The sequence below is a fragment of the Syngnathoides biaculeatus genome, chromosome 17, assembly GCF_019802595.1.
Source record: "Syngnathoides biaculeatus isolate LvHL_M chromosome 17, ASM1980259v1, whole genome shotgun sequence".
Lineage (NCBI taxonomy): Eukaryota > Metazoa > Chordata > Actinopteri > Syngnathiformes > Syngnathidae > Syngnathoides > Syngnathoides biaculeatus.
The window spans coordinates 22,616,274-22,642,043 of record NC_084656.1 but is presented as its reverse complement, the minus strand read 5'-3'; the positions used below and the strand labels follow the sequence as shown (position 1 = coordinate 22,642,043).

The window sequence follows — 25,770 nt, the reverse complement described above, 5'->3', positions numbered from 1 at the left end:
GGTGGCTCCGGAAACGCTGGACTGTGCACGCAGCACACACCGATGCAGACGCTCTCGTCGTCCAGCTCAGCAGAGGCGTTGCGGAAGTATCCCAGTCTGCAGTGTTGGCAGTTCTGGCCCCTGGTGTTGTGCTTGCAGCTGACGCAGGTGACAATTTTCAGGAACTCGAGGTAGCTGCAGCGGTTGGAGTGGCCGTAGCATTCACAGTCTGGGAAGGAAGGAAGGAAGGAAAAAAGTTATTCCTCGGGAGGGCAGCGTCCGGCTTTACTTTTCAGCCGCGGAGAGATTGCGAGGGGAGAGCGCCGCACTCTAATAAGATTCCTGGAGAGCGCCTGCGATAAATGTCTGCGAGTTTTCGACGTGTTTTACGAGCCCCGTATTGGCTCCGTAACGACGGCGCTCTCTCTCGCCGTTACGACAGTCGCTGGCAGTTCGCTGACTCGGCCTGGCCGCTGCGCTGATTACCGCCGGGACCTCGGCCCGCCCGTCCGCCGTTTGTTTGCACACGCGCCGTGCCGCCGGCCTGTTCATTGGCCGATTAGCCGAATGATCCGTTTGTCGGCACGTTTCATCTCCAGTTTGTGATGAGCTTGCTGAACCTCCGCATGGTTCGCAGCTGAGGGCTTTCCCAAAACTGGGGTCGCAGGCAACAAGCTTGGAGTTCCACCACCACCACCACCAAGCGCATCAAGCCGTACCCGCACGGAAATCAGCTCGGGTCGATCTGCTTTTCTTTTTTTTTTGTGTCTACAGCACATTTAATCCACATGTGACTCGTACTTTGGGAGCCTGAATACTTTTGAAAGTGGGGCCCAGAGGGAATGAATCTGAAAACACTGCCCTAGCGTTTCCACCGTTACAAGCCGCGCGTCTTCTCCCGGTCGTGTCCCAGTTCTCGCGTAACCAAGCGCTACCACGCCAACATCACCGTGCTGCAGAGGCTCCTGAGCATGATTTTGCTTCTTCAGCAAAATCTTTCGCTCCTCTTACCGCCGTCAACAACAAGTGGAGATGTTCTCAAATCCACCGCGGGAAACAACCGCAAAGGCTTCGCATTCCCCGCCGTTGTTATTGTGAATTTACGTCGCATAGATTCAGAAACAAGATCACGACACACCACTGCCGTCTATAAATTTGCCTTGTAACCTGTTTACACACACAAAAAAAAAAACCATAAACCTCCGTCGGCAAGATTACCAAATGAATGATTGCGCCTTGTTGACGACAACGTAGAAAACTTTTCAACAGGTTGCTTGAGCAATCGTTCAAGCCGCCTGTTGATAAGTAGGCCGAAAAACTGATCGTCCACTGCCATCGTCACATCCACTTGACGACAAAAAAAGCAGAAACGAGATCAACGTACACCGCCGCCGTCAAGTTTGCCAAACAACCGACTGCGCCACCTGCTGACAAGCACGTCGAACAGTTGGCTATCCGCCGTCAAGAAGTTGGTCGGCCAATCATTTGCTCCAACTGAAAAAAAAAAAAAAAACAATCGCCCCTGTGAGCAGCATACCGAAAAAAAACATCACCGGGAGGACCGTCTGCGCGTCTGTCTGAATCATACCGAACATGAAATAAACGATTAACCGCAGCCTTGAAGGGCTTAACCAAACAATCCCACCCCCCCAAAGCTCATCGCCACGATTGAAGCAATTCTGCCCACAACCAACCAGTAAGAAGCAAATGAGTCAAGTTTAGGGAAATGCTGAAGCGAGACTTTTCCTATCCCGAGTCTCAACGGAAGGGGGAGGCGGCCCCAAAATGTCCCCCGCCTCTTCCCCCGTCTTACACCGCCAAATAAAAGCTTGCGATCATTCCAAGTGAGCGCGAGTGCCCCACATTATCCTCACCGAGCTCGCTGCCTAATTAAGGTTTTATTAAGCTTCAGAAGTTGGCTGCGACCAAGCGTGAGCTGCGAGGCATCCTATCCCCCCCCCCCTTTTTTTTTTTTTTTTTTTTTTTTCTCTAAAGAGTCATTTACCAGGCATGTTTATGCAAATACGCGTTTAAATGCGCATAAAAAAAAATGGCGGTTGAGCTGTTTAATCAGCCGTCACATTATTATTTCATTATTGTTTGGTCGCCGACGCGGCGTGAATTATGAATGAGCAGGTTTAAAGGAAGTCGGCGACCGCGGTGGAGTAAAGTGCCTCTCTCAGCACTGAGGGAAGCGAGCGCAGGGGAAGGAGAAGAAGAAGAATAAATATAAATGGCCAATTACGCCGCAGACTTGAGAGACCCCGTCGGCCGAATCAACGCCGACGAGTCAAAATGTTGCCTTGTTGCCATTTATCGACGGCCAGCAGCGGTTCTGGCTCGAGAGTGCAAATTGGCCGACACTTACCTTGATCGTGCACGGAAGCCGCAAAGACGGGATGCACGGAGGGGATGGAAGATCCGGCGGAGGGGGGAGCTTTGGGGAACGTGCAACGAAAGGAATTTTTCCACAGATTTTGCTGATTATTTTGAGCTCACCTCCGTGTCGCACGTTGTGCACCGCCGGTCTCTTACCTTTGAAATGATCGTATACGATTCCGAACAAATGCGCCGCCCCGGGCTGGCCCGACATCAAGAGTTTCGGGAGCCCTTGAGGAGCGAAGGAATGCGCGTCAGACTTTGACAGCAGCGCGATTGTCCCGCAGCCTTCGGTCGACGTCGGCGGATTGCCGAAACATTTTCCTCCTTGAGCTCGGAATGGGAATGTGGAAGGATGCCGGGTCTACTTTGACATTCTTTGCCTGTAGTTTATCCAACGAGCTAAAACGTAGTCATCGTAGCGACGCCGGTCGTGACAATTGATCCGGCAAGGTGCTGCTGCATAGCGTCTGAATTTGGTGGGCCTTTCGGGGCCAAATGAAATCCCAGAACCCGTCAACCTCACATGCTACAATTTGGCAGGTATTGAAGAATTCTTCCAAAAGAGGCTAAAGAACCTGGAACCGAAGCCGCCGCGGCACTCATAACATTTTGTGCGACGGATATTTGAACTTGTTTTATCAAGTCCTGTAATAAATTACATTTTTTTTTTGTCCATTTTTTTGGGGGGGGAGGCTGGGATTACACCTCGGTCTGTTTTACTGCCACTTCTCTCTCTCTCTCGTCGATGGGGAATATTGATTTTGTTCCACGAGTAATAAGTCAAGCTAGCACTCAAATCTTTTGGCCTCCGATGCTAAAACTGCGATGATTGGAATCCATTCCTCAGCACGACGGTGCTTTTATTACTACGTTTTGTTTTATCGGCCTTTTGTTCTGGCTTTGATGAGCTACCTGCCGAGCTTCAAAAAGAATGAAATGGATCTCCGTGGGAAAAAAAAAAAAAAAAAAATGCTAATCGTCCCCCACACGCTCATTAAAAGGAGGGAAAATGTGGCTCTTAAAAGTGCTCGCGCAGAAGCTTGCGGGAATGTCGGCCAAGTGCGAAGCAGGGAAAGAGAGCGAAACGTCACCTCGAATGGACGCACCGGTGACACTTCGGATTTAGGCCGTTCAAATATCCGTCGCTGAAAGTGTTTTAACGCTGACGCGTGGATGCGATCCGTTAGCTTGTATGCGCTGTTTCCCCATCGCGTGTTAGCATATAAAAAGTGTCCATTTTGAGTTTTTTGTCTGTGTCAAATATTTGCTTGGGATTCAAAACAAAACAAAACAAAAAATGCACCAAAGGTCAGCGCGTCTCTTAAGGCTTCAGCGTTTTGGTTCAACCCCCGATAACCTTGTAACCTGGTCACGATGATGCTAAACGACGGCCGTTTCAATTCTACCTTTGCGCGTTTTCTCCCTCCTCCCCTCCTCTTCTTCCTCCTCCTCTCCGTCTTCATCGGAGGAGTCGGGCGATTCGTGACCGCCTCCTTCCTCCTCGCCGCGATGAGCTACAAAGGAGCAGCATCTGGCAAATCAATTTGTATCGACATGCGACACACGAGCTCGAGCTGCTTTACTGGAACACATCGGGATCGTCTAACGATTTATGACCCCCCTCCCCCCTAAAAAAAAAACAAAAAACTGAATCCTTCCCCTTCCCGTTTATACTCAAACCCCAGCAAATCGTAACGCCGTTTCATTCTACACGTCTACGATGAGGTAACTTTCCTCTCGGGCTTTCTGTGTCGATGCGACTCCGTGTCAGCGGAAATTGATCTGCGAAGCTGGTGGAAATTTGCCCATCTGAGATAGGTTGTCGGTCTCGCAGTAGAACCCGACGCTTTGAATAGACGAGATTTAATTCTCTTTGGTTTGTCTTCTCGCTGGCTCTGTGACCGTTAACGGCAAACTAGGACAGAATCTCCGGGAGGTTGGGATGAACCGTTTGTCCGGTCTCAAGCTCGCCGGAGACGTACAATATGGGGAATACTTTGAAGTAAAGGTCAAATCCCTTTCAAGGAAATCCCGATTTCCGTGACCTGGACGGCTGAGAAATCTACACGGTCGGCGAACAAACGTCACGCCGTCTTCCCTTGGCCCTTCGGCGGGTTAATAACAATGATGAGTCTCTTTTGTGATAAGCTGACAGTGTAGCTGTCACGGTTTTTCCTGTCTTTCCAAGGCCCACCTTTTTACCTTGCGCGCTGTCGAACATAACTCGCAATCCATTGTCGTGTCACAAGTAAACAGGCAGTCCAGGGACATCGTCACCGCCTCGCACAGAAGGCCACGAATACCGCTTTTTACGCCTTTCAACACATTGCCTGCCTCTCCCTTTTCCACTCCATCTTTTTCATTTTCCGCTCTCGATGTACAAATTTCTATATGTCTAGAGACACATTAGCATCTGTTGTAACTATAGCGGACGAGAGTCAAGCTACGTGAGGAAGCCGAGCTTCTGTTTGGAATACCTCTCATTTGACTGTCGTCTTCTTCACCGTATCTGCCATTCTCATGCTCAGACGAGAAGTGGCGATCGTGTCCGTTACTCACGTGAGCGTCTGTGTCAGAATTGCGGGGAACTGCCGTTGAAAAGCAGAAGAGGTGTGAAGTTGTCGTCCTGCCGGACTCTAAATATCAAAGCTGTTCTCCGGCTTTTGGTGACTTATTCCTCACCGTTTCTGCCATTCTCGTGCGCACTTGAGAAATGACCACTGTGGCTATGAGTCTCGTGGCCCTTCCGCTCAGAATTGTGGGGAACTGCCATGGAAAGGCAAATTGGGTGACCGAGTTTGTGTTATAACATGACTTCTCGTTTGTTTATGGATGATGTAATCCTCACCTTTCTTGTCATTCTCATGCTCGGATGACAAATCGTCAGTCTGACGATGAGCGCCATGTCCGTGTGTCTCAAAATCGTGGGCAACCTCTACGGAAAACGATAAAGTTGTGCAGTTTTCTTCGCGCTAAGCTAATAAGACTCGTGCGACTTTGTCCGACTTATTCCTCACCGTGTCTGCCGTTCTCATGCTCGGATGACAAATCGTCATTCTGACGATGAGCGCCATGTCCGTTTGTCTCAGAATGATGGGCAACCTCTACGGAAAACGATAAAGTTGTGCAGTTTTCTTCGCGCTAAGCTAATAAGACTTGTGCGACTTTGTCCGACTTATTCCTCACCGTGTCTGCCGTTCTCATGCTCGGATGACAAATCGTCATTCTGACGATGAGCGCCATGTCCGTGTGTCTCAGAATCGTGGGCAACCTCTACGGAAAACGATAAAGTTGTGCAGTTTTCTTTGCGCTAAGCTAATAAGACTCGTGCGACTTTGTCCGACTTATTCCTCACCGTGTCTGCCGTTCTCATGCTCGGATGACAAATCGTCATTCTGACGATGAGCGCCATGTCCGTGTGTCTCAAAATCGTGGGCAACCTCTACGGAAAACGATAAAGTTGTGCAGTTTTCTTCGCGCTAAGCTAATAAGACTCGTGCGACTTTGTCCGACTTATTCCTCACCGTGTCTGCCGTTCTCATGCTCGGATGACAAATCGTCATTCTGACGATGAGCGCCATGTCCGTGTGTCTCAAAATCGTGGGCAACCTCTACGGAAAACGATAAAGTTGTACAGTTTTCTTCGCGCTAAGCTAATAAGACTCGTGCGACTTTGTCCGACTTATTCCTCACCGTGTCTGCCATTCTCATGCTCGGATGACAAATCGTCATTCTGACGATGAGCGCCATGTCCGTGTGTCTCAGAATCGTGGGCAACCTCTACGGAAAACGATAAAGTTGTGCAGTTTTCTTCGCGCTAAGCTAATAAGACTCGTGCGACTTTGTCCGACTTATTCCTCACCGTGTCTGGCGTTCTCATGCTGAGATGAGAAATGACCATTGTGGCTATGAGTCTCATGTGTATGCCCCTCAGACCTATAGGGAACTATGTCATGGGAAAGCGAAACAAAAAAGTGAGTCTGCATGTTTCACTTTGACTACTACTACATTCCGAGAAGATACCTCTCATTTGACTTTGGTGGTCTTCTTCCTCACCATGTCTCCCGTCGTCATATTTTAATGAGAAATGACCAATTTGTCCATGCATCTCATGCCCGTGTCCTTCAGACCCGAAGGAGACTGCCATAGGGAAAAACAGGGTCCAAATTTTTTGTCTTTCTGAGTGACAGCAATTCTTATTTGACTTGGATGATCTTCTTCCTCACCTTCCCTGTTGCCCTCATGCTCAGATGAGAAATGAGCATAGCCGTGCCTCTCAGACTTATGGGAAACTGCCTCGGAGAAGCAAAACAGGTGTGCAGTTCTTTTGTCTTGTTCCACTCTAAATTGATACCTCTGATTCAACTTATTTCTCACCTTTCCTGTGACTTCCATGCACAGATGAGAGAGTACCATGTCCATGACTCTCATGTCCATGTCCCTCAAACCCGCGGGAAACTAGTATTTCGTGGACAAAATAAAAGTGCATGTTTCTATTGTGTCAAACCCTCCAAACAACTTTGCCTTTTTCCTCACCTGCTCTGTTGCTCTCATGCTCAGATGAGGAAACACTTTGTTCATGAGTCTCATGCCCGTGTCTTTCAGACCTGTGGGAAACTATGTGGTGGACAACCAGAACAAAAGTACAAGTTTTTCATCTTTAAAAAAAAATTACAGCGCAGCGCTCACTATTACTGCTCTCTCTGAAAATACCTCTCATTTGACTCTCTTCTTCCTCATCCTGTCTGGCACTCTCATGCTTAGATGGGACACGGCCATGACTCTCATGTGCATACCCCACAGACCTTTGGGAAACTACGTTATGAACGAGACGAGACTTTTCATCATGCTAGACGCCAAAAAGAGGTCTCTCTTTTGACTTTGACTGAGTTCCTCCTCACCTTCCGCTTCATTCTCATGCACAGATGAGAAGCCACTGTGGCCATGAGTCTCATGCCCGTGTTTTTCAGTCTGGTGGAATACTGTTATTCAAAGGAAAGCAGGTTACAAGACACCACTCGTTACTGATAGATTGCAACTAATACCTCGTATACCTCTCATTTGGCTGCCTCCTTCTTCAACTTCATCGTCTGAGAAAATACCGTTTTGCCCACGAGTCTCATGTTCCCCGTGCATATGGGAAATCAAAGGTCTTGCTTTGACGAGCAAAAGAAGGAATGCAACTTTCATAGTTCCAGCTGACTTCTACTCCGACTACGACCGTTTTACATATTCCAGTGCTACCTTTACTTTCTTTGTCTCTGCCCGCTCCATCCTTCTCATGCTTAAATGAGAGAGCAATTCCGTGGCTGTGAGTCTCATGTTTCTCAAGAACATTCGCCAGCAATGCTACGAAGAGTGAAGACTTAGTTGAAAGTTGAAGGAAAATGCTTTTGCTCTCTTACAACCCTTCGTCTCTTGGAGCGAGAGAGAGGGCAATACCTTCATCTCTTCTTTCCTGCTCACGTTCAAATGAGGTTGTTGACCTCAGACTATGATTCTCACGAGGAAGGGAAGCCCTTTTATGTTGGTCTTCTGCACGTCCAGATGAGAAAATGCCTCTGTGGCCGTGAGTCCCGTATTCCTCAAGTGTGTGAAAGACCGCAAAGACGATACGGAGATTTCTTCTCAATTTCACGCTCATCGTCACTGAGGATGAGTTCCTGCTTCTCTTTTTCAAAGAGAAGAGGCTGCTACGGTCACTACTTTACTTGTACTTTGAAAAGTCATAGCTTCACTTTCAAGTTGGATTTCTTTGGGAGCCTCACCCTGGTCATCGCGGTCTGGTGAGAAAGTGCCCTTGTGGCCACGAGTCTCATGTTCATCAAGCACATTAGAAACTAACTCCATGAAAGGGGATCTTTTCGACTCGAGTGGACTTGTCGGGCTTCGGGAAAGGGCTTCTACTTTCTACAACGCTGCATCTATAGGGCATAGCATTACCTCCAAATATTCTTTCCCTCTCATGCTCAGAGGTTGTGGTCACGTGGCCATGATTCTCATGACGAACAGAAACTCCTCTACGTTGTTCTTCCTCGTGGTCGGATAAGAACGTCCCTCTGTGGTTGTGAGTCTCGTGTTCCTCAAGCATGTGAGCAACTGCCATCACATCAACAAGTTGCCATTTTTTTTACAATGACATTTTTCACCTCATTGAGGAACTGATTGTCATGTAGACTCTCATCTTCAAGACGGGAGGCTGCTACAGTCGCTACTTTACTAGTACTTTAAAAAAATACTACCTTTATTTTCCAAACGTCTCTCATTGGGAACCTCCGCCTGGGCGTCACGGTGCGATGAGAAAGTGCCTTTGTGTCCTTGAGCCTCATCACGTTCTTCAAGCACGTGTGAAAGTAACACTACGAAAATGGAAGATTTGGAGTCAAGCGGAGTTAACTAACATTTGAGGAAAGGGGTTCTAGTTTCTGCAAAAGCTGCATCTACGAGGACAGAAGTACCTTCAGCTCTTTGATTGTAGTGCTCAGATGGGGTTGTCACTGCATGGCCTTGAATCTCATAGGGGCCGGTTACCTGTTTGTCATTCTCATGTTCATATGAGAAAATTTCTCTGCGATCATGAATGTCGTGTTCCTCAAGTGCCTTTAAGACTAGAACGCGATCGACAAGAAAAAATAGTGATGAGCTGTCTTCATTTTTCATCGTGTTGAGGAAGTGATTCTCATGTCCTGTATTTTCTCACCACTCAGGTGTCGAACTGCCGCACACGTAGTTCGAAACTACTTTTAAAAGTCATACCTTCACTTTCAACTCGTTCTTTATTGGGAGCATCGCCATGGTCCTTATGGTGAGACGAGAAAGTGCCTTTGTTGCCGTGAGTGTCCTGTTCCTGAAGCACATGAGAAACTAACACTACGAAAACCGAAATATTGCTGCGGTGTAAGGTTTAAGGAAAGTGCTTCTACTTTCTACATGGACGCATCTATTGGTCGTGGTGGTGGTGGGGGGGGGGGCGCGCAATACCTTCATCTCTTTGATTCTCATGGTCAGTTGGGGACACCATCCTGTGGCCACGAGTCTCATGAAGACCGGAAACTCTTCCGTGTTTGTCTTCCTCGAGTTCGGATGACAAAGTGTCTCTGTGGCCATGAGTGACATGTTCCTCAAGTGTGTGATCGACTGAAATGCCATCGACAAGCAAAGATGTTGACATATTTCTTCTCATTTTTAGTCTCATTGAGGAAACGGTTCATCTCCGAGGGGCTAAAACAATCACTTCAACACTACTTGCCAAAGTCATATAGCTTTATTTTCACCTCGTCTGCCATTGGGAGCCTCCCTGTGCTCCTCGTGGTGTGACGAGAGAGTTTTTTGTGGGCTGTGACTCTGATGTTCCTCTTGAGGGACTAACACAAAAAGTGCAGATTTAGGTTCAAGTGGAGGTGTCAGGTTTAAGGATGGGGGAAACTACTTTCTACAGTGCCAAGTCTGTGGGAGCAAGAGATACCTCCAACTTTTCTTTCCATCAAATGCTCAAACGAGGTTGTCGTCCCGTGGCTCTCGTCTACGGGATCTGACACATCAAAATCTTGGTTCAAATGAGCTGGATTTCAGCTAAAGCTAGCACTACCTTGTATTTGTGTGTCCTTCTCCTGCTCTCCATTTTGCTCAGACAAGGCTTTGTGGCCACGACTGTCATATTGTTGAGGCTTGCGGGACGCTGTTGCAAATAAACCATAAGTGAGAAAATTACGTCAACATTTGTTTGTGAAAACTATCGAGCTGACCTCTTCCGAGATTTATGGTAGGAGTCGCACAAAACTCCTTCCCCAGAAATGTGACGACTCACCCGCTTTGCTCTTCCCGGAAGGAAGGAAGGAAGGGGGGAATCTATATTCTGTTCTTTTAAAGATTTTAAAAACCATATCCTCTAACATCTTGTCACAAGCATCCCATGCACAGAACGGCTTGAATCAATATAGCCTCGAAAGACCAACAGCACATCCTGCCTGTGCATTTTTAACTATCTCAGCTTTTCGCCTCCTCTTCCAGCCCTTTTTCTTCTCCATGTTCCGCTTTTCCCAGAGGGCGTTTTGCCTTTCCCAGAATCCTCTGTGTCAAATACGTGAGCAAGGAGAGAGAGAGAGAGAGAGAGAGAGACGGGAATCTAGTTCAGATGGAGCTTCCTACACGTTCCGCTTGTTCAAGAACCGGAGACGTCGTCCGATGACAAACCCGTCGGGTTGTTAAACAACCAATTCAAGAATCTCATTCCGTCAGGGTCTGACCTCGTATCTCATTGGTCACCAAAAGCATCCTTCAATCCATTGACTTAGTCTCCAGACCACACCTTGTCTTGGACTTTTTTCAAGCCTACCCTAACCCTTCTCCTGGCTTTGTCCGGGAACTGCTCAGTCACTGTAGCCTAATCGCGCCCATTTGAAGTCGGAGTGTTTTTTTTTTTGTTTTGTTTTGTTTTAGTTTAATATTGCAAAATCTCTCTCAAATAATCGAGTCTAAAAATATTCCAAAGCCCCAGTCTGACACATTTGCACGGCGGAGTCTCATCAAATTGTACTCCGTCTTGTATGAAGATCTTCACGTGGAAAGAGTCGAGCCGAGGGTTCAAGTCTAAAGTCAAGGCGCACCAATTAGGGAGAGAAAGACGTCACGAAGGCGGAGTTTTATTTTGAAAAAGTTGCGAGTTGTACCACTGTATCCACCTGCGGGGAGGGTTTGCATGCATCTGTGTATGCATTTCAGGCGAAATACACGCCGTTGAGTGGCCAGAGCTTAGCAGCCCACTGGAGACCACCGCTCAGCATGCTTCCATCTGTGATCCGCATCCCCCGGAGGTGTTTTTGCACGGGCCACGGTGGTCTCCGGTGGCTTTCCTTTCGGGAGAGGGGCATCCTGTAAGCCTTCCGGGCAAATCTCTCTGCCGCCCACTCCCCGCCCCCGCGTCCTCCAAAGGCTCCGGCAGCTGTTTTCACAGTCCACCCGGATCGTCGCCCGCGGCGTCGGCGGCGTCATCGTCTCGCACGACTTGCGCAACGCCGACGCCGGATCTCATCAAAGCGAAACCCCGTTCGTCCGCGGTGGGGGAGAAAGACCCGTGGGGCAACGCGAGTCTGAATCGTATTTGGAAACAGGCCGCACTCCAAAGTGCTACATCAAAACTACTCTCCCGCCGCTAGCGAAGTGCCTTGACTTGCGAGTTTAATAGTCTGGAATATTGAGGAAGAAGAGAACAAGACGCGTTGGGAACTGATGGTCCACGAGCCCCATGTGGCACTTTGGAGCGATGCGTCTGCATCAGATCAATCTTTGCTGACGCTTCTTAACATGATAAATAGTAATGAGCAATTCCGCTGATGTTGCAGAAATTAGTCTGAAATAATAATGTTCAAAATATTAAAGATCCTCATGCACTGCTCTCCTTCTGGGTACAGTAGGCATGGATGGAGTCTGTCTCAGATGGGCATGGAACATAATAACCCTTGTGATATTAGCCCAACCTAAATCGGCAGTACAACAAGCCACCACAAGGGGGAGACAGAACTTGCGCAATGCGGCCTCACGTGGCGTTACGTATTCATTGTACAGTCCGGTACGTCGGCGCTTTCCTGCATCCACGCAAACTTACTGGGAGAGATCCCAGGCGATTGGGATTGTTTAAAAAGTCTGCTCCTTTTTAATTGGTGTTGAAAGTTGCGGGGTGGGGGCCGGGGGCTGGGGGGGTTCGGCGCCGCATTAGTTACACGAGGACGCGGCATGTAAATGCAACGAGGAGCCGCCGAGCGGGCTAGCGAATTAGCATAGGAGATGCTGCCTCAGATTGTTTATCCAGAGAGCGCCTCATGCTCCCTTTTTTTTTTTTTTTTTTTTTTTTTTTCCCCCCCCCCCCCCCACTTCAAACACGCACGCGGCCCGATGAGCGTTCGCACGGTGAAAAGTGTGATTTCACACTGCTGACAAAGCCTGAACTCCAAAGCTGTTCTGCGAGCCTCCCAACGCTTGGGGAAGGAATATTTATCAATATATATATATATATATATATATATATGTATATATATTTTTTTTTTTTTTTTTTTTGGGGGGGGGGTGGCAAAATTCTGCAGGGAGACATTAGGATGCTTAAAAACTATGGTCTTAAAGTCACTGTACAGTATATTGAGGTTATTTTTTCTTTTTTTGGATCACAACTCATATTTAATGTGCAAAACAATCCGACTACTTTGATAATCGATTGGTGGTTTAGAGACATTGTTTAACCTAAAATTGTGCAAATCATCAGAATTTCGCCGTCCCTCCAGTAAACATTCTCCAATCAGACAGACAGATTCCCGGGACCCTTTTGAGGATAAGCGGCTCAGAAAACAGATAGATGGATCGTAGCGTCAAGCTAGCAGACGTTTGTATGGCAAAATGGTATTTTGTTGAACGGAAGTACGTGAACCTAATATTAAGTTTTTAAACTATTTTGCAAACGATGTAAATTTTGTTTGTCATATACGTATATACACTAAAGCATCAGTTCTCGAATGTCCCCGAACAAATCGATTTTGGTACAAAAATTTCAAGATTTGTTTTTTTTGCTTCTGTTTTCGAACGAAAACTGGTTCTCAGACGCCCCTGAAAAAACCCGGAAATAACATATTGCGCACGGCGCAAGCAGCTGACCCACCCCCGTAGCGCTTTGCTATTGTCAATTCGAATCTCCCCCCCGAAATAACCCGGAAATAACATAATGCGCACGTTAGTTATTCGTTATAACGCAGCCTCTGTACACAGACTTAGTCCCGGTAGTGACTGTTGTTTTTCTTCTGATGGAGGACGACCGTGTTAACCCCCGTCATGGCTCCGAAGACGGCAACTTTTGTTCATAAAAACATTTAGAAGGCTAGGGGCCGAGTCGCTACAGATATGGCAAAGCCGAGCGTGCTCTACTACTAAAGCATGCATTTTAAGCAAAAAAAAAATAGATTTCTTAATTATTTTATGATATAAAGTATTTCAACTGTACATGTATTTGTACTATGCAAAAAAAGCCTGATTTTGGAACGCATGATTTCTTTTTCCATTCATTGTAATGGAAAACATCAATTCGGTTTTTGAACAAATCACTTCTCAAACAGTTTTCTGGAAGGGATTGTGGTCCAGAACCGAGGCATCACTGCATATTCAAACGCTTAATCCGCTCTCGCTTCACGTCATAGTCACAGTACAGGACGTTATTTAGAGAGACCGTCTTCGTGAGCTGAATAATTGAAAGTTTAGAATTGCCTTTATGCGACAAGATGGTGACAAAACGGTTCTTTTGTCGTCACAAATCCGCTCAACTTCGGCACCAAGATGGCCGAAAAGCGCAACGTTTTCCTCCTCTCACTTGGACACGCAGTCGTTGTTTGGCCTCGAGATGCCACGAGGTAGACTCCAGCCCTTCCGCCACCCTGATCAGGATGAGGCGGCGCCCCATAAACTGCACGGACGGACGGACGGACCGTACAATATGCTTGTATTGTATTTCCTGAAATGGGTTATGGGAGTGTAAGCGGATTTATTGCGCGGCCATTTGACAGGTGCCTTCCTGTCTGACTGTGCAGACGGACCGTCTCACGGCGCCCACAAACACACGCTGCCTTTGGTGAGCGTAGTTTTTCCCCCGCACGCACACAAGGCAACACCCTCGTGCTGCACTCGTACTGTATTTGCATATAATGAGATCATTTGTCACGCCGCCCCGCCAAACGCCGGCAATCATCGCCCTAATGCCGCCCGTCACTCGCAGCATCCGCGCGTCTTATTACGGCGCCGAGGTGCGGCGTAGATTCGGCCGCCGGCTAATGAAGGCATTGCGATTCGGCCGCTTAACGGCGGCGGGGACGTTGTTTTAATGCGTCACATGATTTTCCAGGCACGCGCCCGTCGTCGCGCTCTGTCTGAGTACGTGTTGAATTTTTGGTTTATAAAGGGGGGTTGGGTGAAATTTTCGTTCGGAATTCTGGCAACATTTCCTGGATTCAGGCATCACGGTCACCTTGGACTTCAACTATTTGGTGTCATTATTTGCTATTTGTTACTACGCCGTAAAATGCCAGAAGACGGCGCCAAAGGTGTGTCTCGTGAAAGTAGTGCTTTGGCGCCATCGTCTGGCATCTGTGGGGAAATTTGCAATCTTTCCAAGAGGCCTATTCTCAATCTTTGGTTTTCATCATCGTAATGGCACTCGGCTCCCGCAGATCGAGGAAGAGGCGGAGTTTGGCAACGCTTTTCATAAAGTTTGTCAACTAGCGGGTTAATAAAGTTGTTCGCAAGCTTTTCCCAGTTGCTTAATCAGGTGTTAAAGAAAAAAACACGACCTGGAGACAGAGCGATGGTATCGATTTCATGGAAAAATATGAACTCCAGCATCAGCGGCGATGAAGTCAAACAAGCATTCACATTCCTACTTCCTGTTGTCATGCGCTGAAAACTAGTTTTGCTGTTTTTGTGCTCTCTAAAATGCCACAAGATGGTGACAAAGCCGTGTCTACGATCAAAGTTAGTTGCGCTAGTAATCAGTAATCAAAAAGTGCATCTCGCTTTGCATTTTTTTTTTGTCAGAGTTACTGTACTACGCGGCTGTTAGCTGCTTTTGAACGACATTGTCACGGTTTTCTATTATTTCCCTTGGAATTCGGGTTCCAGTCTGAGGTTGTTTGGAGAGTTAAAATTGGGGTCACGCGTAGTTCCGGCGATACATGGCGCCGACCCTCGCGTCCAGCCGGCCGATAAGATGCGGGCTCTGCGGCTCAGACTCTTCCACCAACCCTAATCTTCACGCCGGCGCGCTCACCGACGTAACGAGTTGCGTTAGTCCCGTGCGATCCGACACGAGTGCGGTAACCGGGCGCGGCGCAGCCACGCGTCTCGAAGACATCATCAGCTCTTTGCGCAGGAGCGAAAGCGAGGCGGGATTCTCGGTGACCCAGATGTTGACGTGGAATCATTTTTCAAAAATGCTCGGCCGCAGGATTGCGCATAGGAACATCCCGCGTGGAAAGCGCAAGACGGGCGAACGTTGCTGCAGTCGGGAGTATTTGCGGCCCGGACCTTTGCGTCAATTGCGGATCGACTTCCGGGGGATATTTTTTTAGATCCGGCAAAGTTGCAGCAACAAAAGAGGCATCAGATGGCCCGGCAGCATAAAAACAACAACAAGCCAGAAAACTTGGTCCGACCCGTTTCCCGTCGCTGCCGTTCGTGGCAAAAATGCAGTGCCGTTCCTCGGCGGCGAAATTGCGGTCCAACGCGGGCGCCTCGGCTACTGCGTATCGAGGATTCCGACGCGTGTTCTTTTGTCACGATACACAGGCCCTCCGCTCGTTTACTTGACAAACATTTCCGGCATCACGCGTTGTAGTACGAGTGTCAACATCACCTCAGTGCAGTAGCGCGCTGTGTTTTGAGAACTTTGATTTCTGTGTCTGGGGGGGTGAGGGGTAAAATGGCGAAATCTCTTTATGATTTCTGTAAATGAAAGATTTGAACCTCCAACCAAAATCCCTCACCATAAGCGGCGGCGGGGGTGGCAGGACGTGCCGCGCTCCGGCCGCGAGCTTCCAAGCGTGCAAAATTGCCGTAGACGGGCCCGTTGGGGCGTCGGCGCCTTTTATGCGGCGCAAAAAGGGGCTGTCGCCACTTTGACGCCGGCTCGTGTGGATGAGCTGCGAGCCTGCGAGATTCTCCACAGAGAGAATCCCTAATCAGCTTCCCTTTTCATTCCCGACTCCCCCAAGCCCTTCGCCCGGAATCACATGCAGTATGCCGGCATCCTCTTTTTCTTTTGTTTTTGTGGAGTTTTTCTCCCCCACCCGCTCTCCGTCCACCAACTGTCTGCTCTCAACTCCGCTTTTTCTTCCGTCCGTCAACGTCTGTAGTCTGAAAACCAAACTGTGGAAGAATTCCTCCTGAGCAGGTTTGTGTGATGTGCAGCGATGAAAGGACACGGCCAACAGAGGGGCCTATTAATAATGAAGCAGAGATGGAAAGAGCCGGAGAAAAAGAGGGGGAGAGAGAAAGAGAGTGACTGCAGAGGGGGGGGGAGTGTCAGGAGCGTTGGCGAAGGGCTTCACAGTTAGAAAAACGACGCAAAAGGAGGGAGGGCAAAGATTCAAAGACATGCGGCAAAATGGCCCGTGCTCTGCATGGTTACTTACTAGAACCGGAGGGCGAACCAGCAATCGTACCTGAAAGAGAAGAAAACGGACAACTTGTTGACTTGTGCCCCAAAAGCAAAATCTCGACCATGGCGGTCAGGAAAACTTTGAGATTTGAGCCCGCGTGAGCCTCCTTCGGCTCCCCAACGCAACGGACATGAGTGGGGAGTGGGGGAGTCTTTCTATATCCTGGTTTCTGACTACCTATTTTCATCCGACCACTTCTCCGGGTCGCGTCGCGGGGGAAGTAGACTTCCCCTTCCCCAGCCACTTCTTCCGGAGGGATCCCGAGGCGTTCCCAAGGCGGCCGAGAGAACGTATAGTCTCTCCAGCGTGTCCTGGGTCGTCCTCGGGGTCCCTTTCCGGCGGGACGCGCCCGGAACACCTCACCGGGGAGGCGTCCGAATCGGATGCCCCAGCCACCTCATCCGGATCCTCTCAATGCGGAGGAGCAGCGGCTCGACGCTGAGCCCCTCCCGGATGACCGAGCTTCTCACCCGTTCTCCAAGGGAGAGCCCCGGACACCCTGCGGAGGAAACTCATTCTGGGATCCTGTTCTTTCGGTCACGACCCCCAGCTCATGCCCATAAGTGAGGGTCGCAATGACTGGTAAATTGAGAGCGCTGCCTTTCCTTTTATTCCTTTTCATTCGATTTTTTTCATCTCCCCTTGCACTGCCCATCAATGATCAAGTTCCCCTATTGATCATCAGTAAAGGAATCTTTTCACCTTATTTGATTTGATTTATTATTAGACAAATGTATGCACATTGGAATAAAAAGTGAAATCAGTTTAGTTATAAATCGAGCAAAACAATTCTTAGTTTTGCATTTGAATTCTGAATTACTTTTGGATTAAGATGAATGCAACATGAGCAATGTTAAAAGGCTTATCTTACGGGTTAGGATTCATATATCCCGGCAGGAAATATGAAAGTTAGAAGCTCACCTGTTTAAGGTTGTTGTCTTGACATATTTCATTTCTCTGGACCAATGAGAGTGGGTTACAATTTCACTTCCCAAGGACTAGCTTGTAATGTGCAAAAAAACCCAACAACTGCATCGAGCCTTTGATTTGTGGCGCGTTCATTTCTTCCCAGAGTTTACAAAAGATTTTTCTTGGTCTCATTTAATTTATTTTTACATGCGAAAAACCTGGCAGGTGTTTTGAGCAGGTGTGTCTTTTATTTTTTTAGCCACTGTATCTGTAAATGTTGGGACATAAAAAAAAAAAACATACTCAAGTCAAGTGCAACCGAATGTGATCAAAAAGTTTCCGTGAGCCACTTTGTGCGTTGCGCTTCCACCGAGCAAAGTTGCAAACATTTTGAATTTTTAAATTCTGCTAATGGGATCCGCGAGTGTAAAAGCGTGCGTGCGGGTAGCGTTAGCGCTAGCTTGAAGGGCGCAGGGAGGAAAAAAAAAAAAAAAAAAGCCTGACAACGAGGCCTTTTGTCTGCGGCGCAGGTGCGTTTTCGGGCCGGCTGTGCGTGTCTCTTCCTGCGCACGCCAGCGTGTCGGTGTTTGTTTGAAAGGACAAAACTGGGGAGACGCTGCCCTAGATTATTATTTTATCATCGCTAGCTCGTGCAGCGGGCAGCGCTCTCCGCCAGGATTTCCCCTCCCCACGCTGAGCTGACGCAAACCCGGTGAGCTCCGTCCAAACTTCCTCTTCGACTTTGAAATGTGTCTTGACGAATCTTGTGGGGTTGCCTAATAGTTTTGTTGTTTTTTTTTGCCATAGAAATGGAAAAAAAATGGCATTAAGCCTTTCTGTAATGCGGTTTGTCGTGAGAGCTCACGTGTGCGTCGGGAAATGATCCACTTTCACTGGGTGATGATTTTATTTTCTACCTAAAATGTATCATCCATCCATGCCAGCGACGTATAGCGAGAGGCAGAACAAGTAAATGCTCATCCGTTGCATGGCGGACAAAACTAATTTGCGTTGCCACTCCAGAAACAGAGTCGTAGCGAAATCATATTTGGGGAGTCAATTGAGAGGAGATCGTTATGAACTGAATTGATGGATCATTCCAGAATTGGAGGACATTCCAAGTCATCCACGCGTCAAAAACCAAAGTATCTTGAGTCAGAGGGATTCCAAAATGTGCTTTTGATGGTCAACTTACACGTCGCTTTCAGGCGGAAACTGCTCTTGTCCAAATATGGTCAATTCCATGTTTTTGTTTTGTTTTTTCCCCTTAAAATTTGGTCTGTTATTTACCAATCGAAAGTGTTGAAAATAGCGTGAGAACGAGTCCAGTCAGACTGCCGAGTGCGCGACTAAGTGTTGCAAAACTCCGCCTCTTCCCTCAGTCTGTGGGAGCCTGGATTATTAATATTATTATTATTATTATGCACAATAAAGAATGAAAATAGTCGGGCTACATACAATTGAGTTAGCGTTTTTTTCTTCAAATGATCTTTGTAATAATTCGGTGCAGAAGGAAGCGGTCAGTCACATGGCCAGTGTCAATGATAGTACCTACGTGACCTATAACCTTTCCAAACCAATTGATGACTATATGAGCGTCGAAGTCAAAGTCAAATGAAATAATGTGGTCGCACGCCCTGGAATGACCCACGGAAGAGACTTGGGTGGGTGGGGTACGTACAGGTATTGGGGGTCCCGTTGGGCGTGGGCAGGTAGGAGCCGGCCTTCCAGGACTTGGCCTTGAAGCCCTTCTTGCAGCGTTGGCAGTCCTGGCCCGTGGTGTTGTGCTCACACTGGCACTGCAGGTTGCCGTCCAGCAGCAGGCACTGGGAGGCGTGGAGGTTGCACTTGCACCTTTTAATGAAGAGACGGGGGCGGGGGGCGGGGGCGGGGGCGGGAGGAGGCGACGACAACGACAAAAAGGGCGGACGTAAGTGTCGCGTTACACACACACACACACACACACACGACGTAGCTGTCATCATCGCAGCGGTTGACGCTGTTGTGTTAGCGTCGCGGCTTATTAAAGGCGCATTTTTTTTCCTCTGAGGAAATAAAAAGTGCAACTACTGATTCCCCCCCCCCCCCCCCCCACACACACACATGGACTCAACTCTGTATGTTGTTGTTTGAACGGATTGATTGAATTGTACACCTTTTTAGACGTGGATACAAGTACAGCGAGCCGTCCATTTTTGCAGGGCATATGTTCCGGACGCACCTGCCCGGGGGAATCATCATCCCTTGGAAATCATCCAAAATGTGAGAAGTTTTAGGCCCTCCCGCATGCTTTTAACACACTTCAGCACAAAAAAAAAAAACAAAAAAAAAAACCCCACACTTAAACTCATTAAAACACACCTTTGAAAATATTCCTTACTGCGTTTGCTGTCAAGAAATGAGAGACTATTGAATATCACCTTGACAAAAAGGAAATGACTCCCACACAGTTAGTCAAATAAGAGGCAAAGCGTGTTTTTTGCAACTATAACTAAAATAAAACAAAAAAAGAATTCAACATTGTATATTTAAATAACTAAATCAAACCATAAACTGAACTTTCAAGCAGCAGCAACACATACAAAATAGCATGAAAAATACAAACAGAATCAAATATTGTATCGTTAAATAGCAAAACGTGCGACCAAACAGAATTTTTTTTTTGTCTGCTGCTCAAATAATTCAAAACGCCACAGACGGGCTATCAGAAATCAGCATAATGCGTCCCGTAAATCTGAACCATGCAAACAGAGCGTCGCCAAAACGAGGACGGTAAGGACAACTCGTCGGTCGCCATTTTCACATTACAGAACCTTTTCCAGACGAGCGACCGGATTCGGATTCCGCTTTGTTCCACCGGAGTCCGAATATTCGGAGACGCCATCGCCACTTCACTTTTTCCCTCTCTCGCGCTAATCTGGCCTCGCTTTGTCTGAAAAATTGTGCGACGGCCGCTAGACTTTGGGTCACTATGATGCATTTTGTTTCACTTTGTGGCTTTCCGACAAATTAGTCTCACTTCCGTCTGACGAGTTTTGCCAGTTGACGGGTAGCGCCAGGTAGAATCCATCAGACGGACGCCTCGGCTTGGCCGCTGAAGGACGCGAGCTGTCCGCGTAAACGACGAGGGAAATTGAACATCTCTTTTCTATCCCCCCCCCCCCCCCCCCCCGCACGGAGACGGTAGCTCGCGTACGAAGGGGGCGCAAACGTTCGGTGAAATGAGACGAGCGTGTTTCCGAAGGGATGCGACAAATTCCCGCGTCGAGCGAGTGACGGCGGCCGCCGCCGCCGCGTCTCATCTTCTAGAACTCTCCAGCTGTCACCTCGCTCAAGTGAAAGACGCCGTCGACAAGTTTGACTGTGGAGACTGTCGTCGCAAAGATTTAGCGCAAATCCCTCTTTATCGCCAGGGGTACGCTTTAAACACGGTTGAACTTATCAAAACACGCTCAAACGTATCAAGTACTCTATTCCTTGGCGTCTGTTCTCACTCTGTCGCTCGGACGGTTTTTCCAAGAAGGCAAAGTGTGGCTGCTTCAAGTTATTTGTCACCATCAGTTGAGAATTTCCGTGAAACTGACAAACAATCCAAGGGAAGTCAGCTAGCGAAATGCTAACGTATAATGGGAAATGCCAAAAACCGGCTAACAGGGTTAGTGAACGCGGATGTTGAAGTAATCATAAACCCTCACACCGCTGCCGCTTTAACACAAAGCACCTCTTGATACCGATGACAGCCAGCGGCGGGATCTCCCCCCTCCTCCGTAAAAAATGGGTGCAACGTTCAAAGATTTCTGCCTTTGCTTTTCAGCGCTCTGAGGTGCCGAAATTGAGGGCGCGGTAGGTGGATGCTTGCGCTAACTGGAGAAGCAAAAAGTGGAATATGAGCGAGCACGGTTGGGAGTCTTCAGGGTGCGTCAACCCAAAACTTTCGTGCCGCACATTTGTTAGCTGTCGTTCTGATTCCGTCTGATTTTTGGATGGAAAAATGATGCCTGCGGGTTGAGGCTGCACCGCCGGGTACGGTCGGGTTCTAGGCGGCACTCCGGCGGGACGTTGCTTTAACTGCGCTGAACCGTCAAGAGCGAGAAGGGACGCGCTTTGTTTGCCGCGTCCCAAACTTTTTAGCTGATGGGATGATCGGTTTATGTGTTTGTCACGGGGGTCTACGTTCCAGGCCCGCCGGTGATGGGTAAAAATCTGCGGAAGGGAACTTTTATCAAGAAACGGGAGTCGATCGTATGACAGCACTGAGGAAACGAAACCAACTCAATTGCACAGTTCTACCACTCGCAGGCAAAGCTTTTTCCCCCCCCACTTCCGGTTGAGGTTTGACAAATAAAACCCAAGAAAGCTTAAACAATGGTTTAAAAAATATCTTACAAAAGTTCACTTGCATAATGGTCAAATATATGTAACTCCATAATTCAACTAATGCAAATTAGCATGATTTAATCATTACTTAAGCTCCCCCCTCCTCCAAAAAAAAAACAATCTTGGTTACCGCAAGCTTGTAGATGCTACTAGACGCCATGATATGAACCGATTCCAGCCAAGCGCTTTCCCGTTTTTAAAATTGGGAAATTTCCAAAGAGAGCAAAGCCCCGACTAACCCAACTAATACCTTGAAAAAGGACAATCTGGGCATTTCCGACCCAAATTATCTTTATTAATAAGAACAAAGATGACGAAATCATCTTTAAGTAATGTCAGAGCAGAAATGAGCCGACGTTAGCCGTGTTATCTGCCTCGGCAGACGTTTAGACATACGCAAGCTAACTCAAAAGACTATCAATTGTGATAATGATATCACCAACGGTAGATATGCTAACTATCGGTGCAGACCGCATTCAATTTGTTGACCATGTCTCAATTCTGACTTGCCTGTACTGTACAAAAGCATTTTTAAACTTTCCGCATTGAAGACGCTGGAACATCTCCTCCTCCTCCTCGCGCGCAATCCCACCAACGACCAATTAATCGGTCAGCTTGCCGGCTGTCCTTCCGGCCGGACTCGGCTTTGAGCGTGTCAGCGGCCGTATTTTAATGATGGCGCGGCTGCCTGTTTTTAGACGGGCAGAGGCGTAGCAATTACGGGTATAAATGAGAAGAAAGATAAACAAACATCAAGGGGGGAGTCATGCGGCGGCGAAAGCCGAGAAAGCAGCTGGGAGCAGCCGTTAATGGGTCGTTATCCGCCGCTTTACTGCAGTCGCCGATTCCGGATTCCTCCCGTCCCTCGGCGGGGGAAACCGCCGTCGCGCCCGCTCTCGCAGTCTTTTCTCCAACCTCTGCCTGCCAACTTGTGCCGCGCCCGCTTTCTGCTCGCCGTTGTCACGTCTTCGCCGCTTTGATCGTCCGTAGCCCCCGAAGCGGAACGGCGACTGCAAAATTCGGTCTGTTGGCTCACGCCGGGCGGCTGGGTGAAGACTTTCGGGTGGGAGCTTCTGGAGAACAGAGTTGAGTTGTCGTCACCCGGCCCAAAGTTCTGGGGTTGGGTTCTCGTTCCCCACCATTGGCGATACCCATTTTCTTCTTTGTCCGTCGGCGAAATACCGCAAGACCTGCGGTCGCTCTAAGCGCTTCTTGTTCAGTAAGTGATTGAGTGGAGCATTTTGGTCTAGTTCTCAAATCAGAAAGTGAATCTTTCAGCTTCCTGGTTGATGTTCCACGCACGCCTAGCACTTCCTCTTTTCCAGACCGTGTCCCCTTTTGTGGAGGAAATGAGCCTGTTATGTTGACGTACAAACCTGGAAAATCGACTTCAGTACAGGAACAAAGTCGTCCCGCCACTGCATCTTTGTCTTGCTTTTGTTTGTCTCTTGTCTTCAGCCAAACAAGTCGGTTGGACTTTCAAACCTGCCTTACGTTTCATTTCTGGTGTTTTTGTTGTTGTTGTTGTTTATGCTCCGCCACAGAACTTGACGGAGCGTGACCGGAGCGGGACCCCGGCGTCCCGCCGCTGAGCGAGACCGCCGGCGTTGATCAATCGCACGCCTTATTGCTTTCAACTCAAGTCTTTATCACCCGCGTCCCCCAACCGTCGCCGCATAAATTCTCAGCAGCTAATTGGACATGACTGCGTTTACGTTGCAAGCTTCATAAATTTCTCCCGCTTGAAGGGAGACAATCGATTTTCCTGGAGTACCGCCTCGCTCTTCAGACGTGGGCCAGCCTCTCCCTCAGATGTGCGCTTCTCCCGGACTAAACAGTTCATCTGGAACCCACGAACCCCGCCTTCCTCCCGGAAGCTGCGTGGGGATGGCTCATCTGCACCGCAAACTCCCGGAGTTCATCTGGGGGTGGAATTCCCCGCGAGGAATTTGTGAAGCCCTGGAATTCGGCTGCCTCAAACCAAAATGTCCAATTTGAGTTTTCTCCTTTGGAATTTCCCGCAAACGCTTTCATTTGAGTACCTGCTAGAGGTTGCGGGTTCAATCCTGTGACCGTGTGCACTTGAGCAAGCTGTCGAAGCCCCACTTTCTTCTGATGTTGTCGTCCTCCTCGCTCTATGTTCAAGTAGCAATAGTTTGAGGGTTTGTTTGAACATTTTGATGTTTGATGTTCGTTTCATGTGTCAGGTTTACAGTGACAGACTTGAAGCAAGCACGCCGTGCCTCTTATTTGGATCTCAGCGCTCAACTTGCATTTTCTTACTGTTGCAAAGTTATGACACATTTTTATAGAGGGGAAGAATTTTTGTGGGGGTTTAAAAATAGCCTCTGAACACCCATGTACACCATATTATATTTTAAATGTTGAAATGAATGTAACGTACCGGTGAGGGATATTGCTAGTAACGATACCGGCTAGCCGGAGGCTACGTTCTACTTTATTTGTTCATGCGGTAAACTAGAAGCTGGAGGGGAAGACACTTCCACTTCCCGTCACTTACCGAATGTGTTCCGTGCGAAAACATTGCATGCCTCTGTACTACATTGGGCAAAAAAAAAAACCAACCTTGGTTGACAATGCACCCCACGGCCTTCACGCAAAACCTTTTCTGTGTGCCATTGTTCAATAATATTCTCGCACAATTTCACAGATCTCTAGGAGATATAAATACAGATACACTGTATATATGTAATTATATATATATATATATACTTCCAACGGAGAGGGCAGCGGTGAATTATTTATCGGCGAGTCCGTAAACGGCAGCGGCGTGCGTGCTTGGCCGGCGCACGCACCCCGGAGCTCTCCGATTGGTCGGTTTGCGGCAGAGACGTCGACGCCGCCGGTCTTCTAAAGTATGCGCACTCGGCGCTTAAATAATGGAGCTCGGGCACACCGTGTCCTCAAGACCAGACCTCCAAGGACCGATGTCGCGAACGCAGCGAGGGCCGCTTGTGCCTCCCGCTAAGATAGAGCAACTGCCAAATTGCCAGGCGGGTAGAGCGAATATTTCCACTGAACGTGACGAAGGTATAAAGGTGTTAATGTTTTGAAATACATGATCCTGTAAATGTTTGAGGATAATTGCCAAAAGCGTGCAAAGACTGAGAACTAGAGCAGAACTCTAGTGCCCTGGTGTGCACCAACGCTTGTCCTGTGCAGTTCCCTTCGACTAGTCCGCAGAGGGCGGCCGCTTTAGAGCGCCTCGTTGTCGGCCGCGAGTAAGCGCTCTGCACTGATAAAGGAGGAAAAGACCAGGGGCTCTGAGCTCGGGCGACCACTTTAAAGCGCCTCGTGGTCGCGGTGTGGGAAAGCTGCTGGGATTTAGCCCACCCACTCAACATGCGTTTTTTTTCCCCAGACGGTACTTGGGTGAGGTCTTACGCTATTATAAAGAGAATTGTTGTTGCTAGTTGAGTCGTAAAGCGTCCCCCCACATCTTTATAAAGTCGTACTTGGGGCCAAATTCCCTTGTAGGAGTTTTTCCAGTTTCTTTCAAGCCTCAGATCCTTGAAACTTTTGATAGGCCAGACTTCCTCGTTTCATGTCGATCGAAGGAACGGGAACGGTCCTTGGCGGCTATTTATTTATCTAGTTATGAAAAAAGTGCCGAGTTTACATTTTCACTTGGATAAACCAAAATGGACGACTTTTCAGGCGTGTTGTGTGGAACCTGTCGTTGATTTTTGGCGTCTCGCTCAGTCCGCCAGGTAAAATGGAGCAAACTGGACGATCAAGTAATGGTAGCCGAACGAAGGCCAAGATTTTCCGTCATCAAGTTGAGTTTTTTTTTTTTTGTTTTTTTTGTTTTCCGTCTTCCTTTTCCAGGCTTTCGACTGCTTCCAATCTCCGATAATCCTTGTTTAGCTTCTCATTGGCTTGCAATTGGATTGATTTGAAAGCTCTTTTAAACACG

The 25,770-nt window shown here is 48.2% G+C and overlaps 1 protein-coding gene and 1 long non-coding RNA gene across 3 annotated transcripts in view; one reads left to right on the top strand and one right to left on the bottom strand.

Annotated features, from left to right (window-relative positions):
* LOC133490946 (uncharacterized) overlaps positions 1 to 25,770 on the top strand; it is an 81,877-nt gene that overhangs the window by 8,989 nt on the left and 47,118 nt on the right. The window lies entirely within an intron of this gene.
* ntng2b (netrin g2b) overlaps positions 1 to 25,770 on the bottom strand; it is a 61,624-nt gene that overhangs the window by 4,699 nt on the left and 31,155 nt on the right. The window contains exons 1-19 of one of the 2 annotated variants that reach the window (XM_061801680.1): positions 7,416 to 8,437; positions 7,263 to 7,343; positions 7,075 to 7,176; positions 6,898 to 6,978; positions 6,739 to 6,819; positions 6,588 to 6,653; positions 6,385 to 6,501; positions 6,224 to 6,307; positions 6,055 to 6,141; positions 5,886 to 5,972; positions 5,717 to 5,803; positions 5,548 to 5,634; positions 5,210 to 5,296; positions 5,044 to 5,127; positions 4,839 to 4,949; positions 3,768 to 3,875; positions 2,515 to 2,589; positions 2,348 to 2,416; positions 41 to 208 (exon numbers count right to left, since the gene is read on the bottom strand). In XM_061801680.1, the coding sequence (XP_061657664.1) occupies positions 41 to 208; positions 2,348 to 2,416; positions 2,515 to 2,589; positions 3,768 to 3,875; positions 4,839 to 4,949; positions 5,044 to 5,127; positions 5,210 to 5,296; positions 5,548 to 5,634; positions 5,717 to 5,803; positions 5,886 to 5,972; positions 6,055 to 6,141; positions 6,224 to 6,307; positions 6,385 to 6,501; positions 6,588 to 6,653; positions 6,739 to 6,819; positions 6,898 to 6,978; positions 7,075 to 7,176; positions 7,263 to 7,343; positions 7,416 to 7,551 (1,798 nt within the window). In that variant the 5' untranslated portion in view covers positions 7,552 to 8,437. Of the gene's footprint in view, positions 1 to 40; positions 209 to 2,347; positions 2,417 to 2,514; positions 2,590 to 3,767; positions 3,876 to 4,838; positions 4,950 to 5,043; positions 5,128 to 5,209; positions 5,297 to 5,547; positions 5,635 to 5,716; positions 5,804 to 5,885; positions 5,973 to 6,054; positions 6,142 to 6,223; positions 6,308 to 6,384; positions 6,502 to 6,587; positions 6,654 to 6,738; positions 6,820 to 6,897; positions 6,979 to 7,074; positions 7,177 to 7,262; positions 7,344 to 7,415; positions 8,438 to 16,520; positions 16,551 to 19,137; positions 19,311 to 25,770 lie in introns of those variants that run through there. The other variant, XM_061801681.1, reaches the window with a different exon arrangement.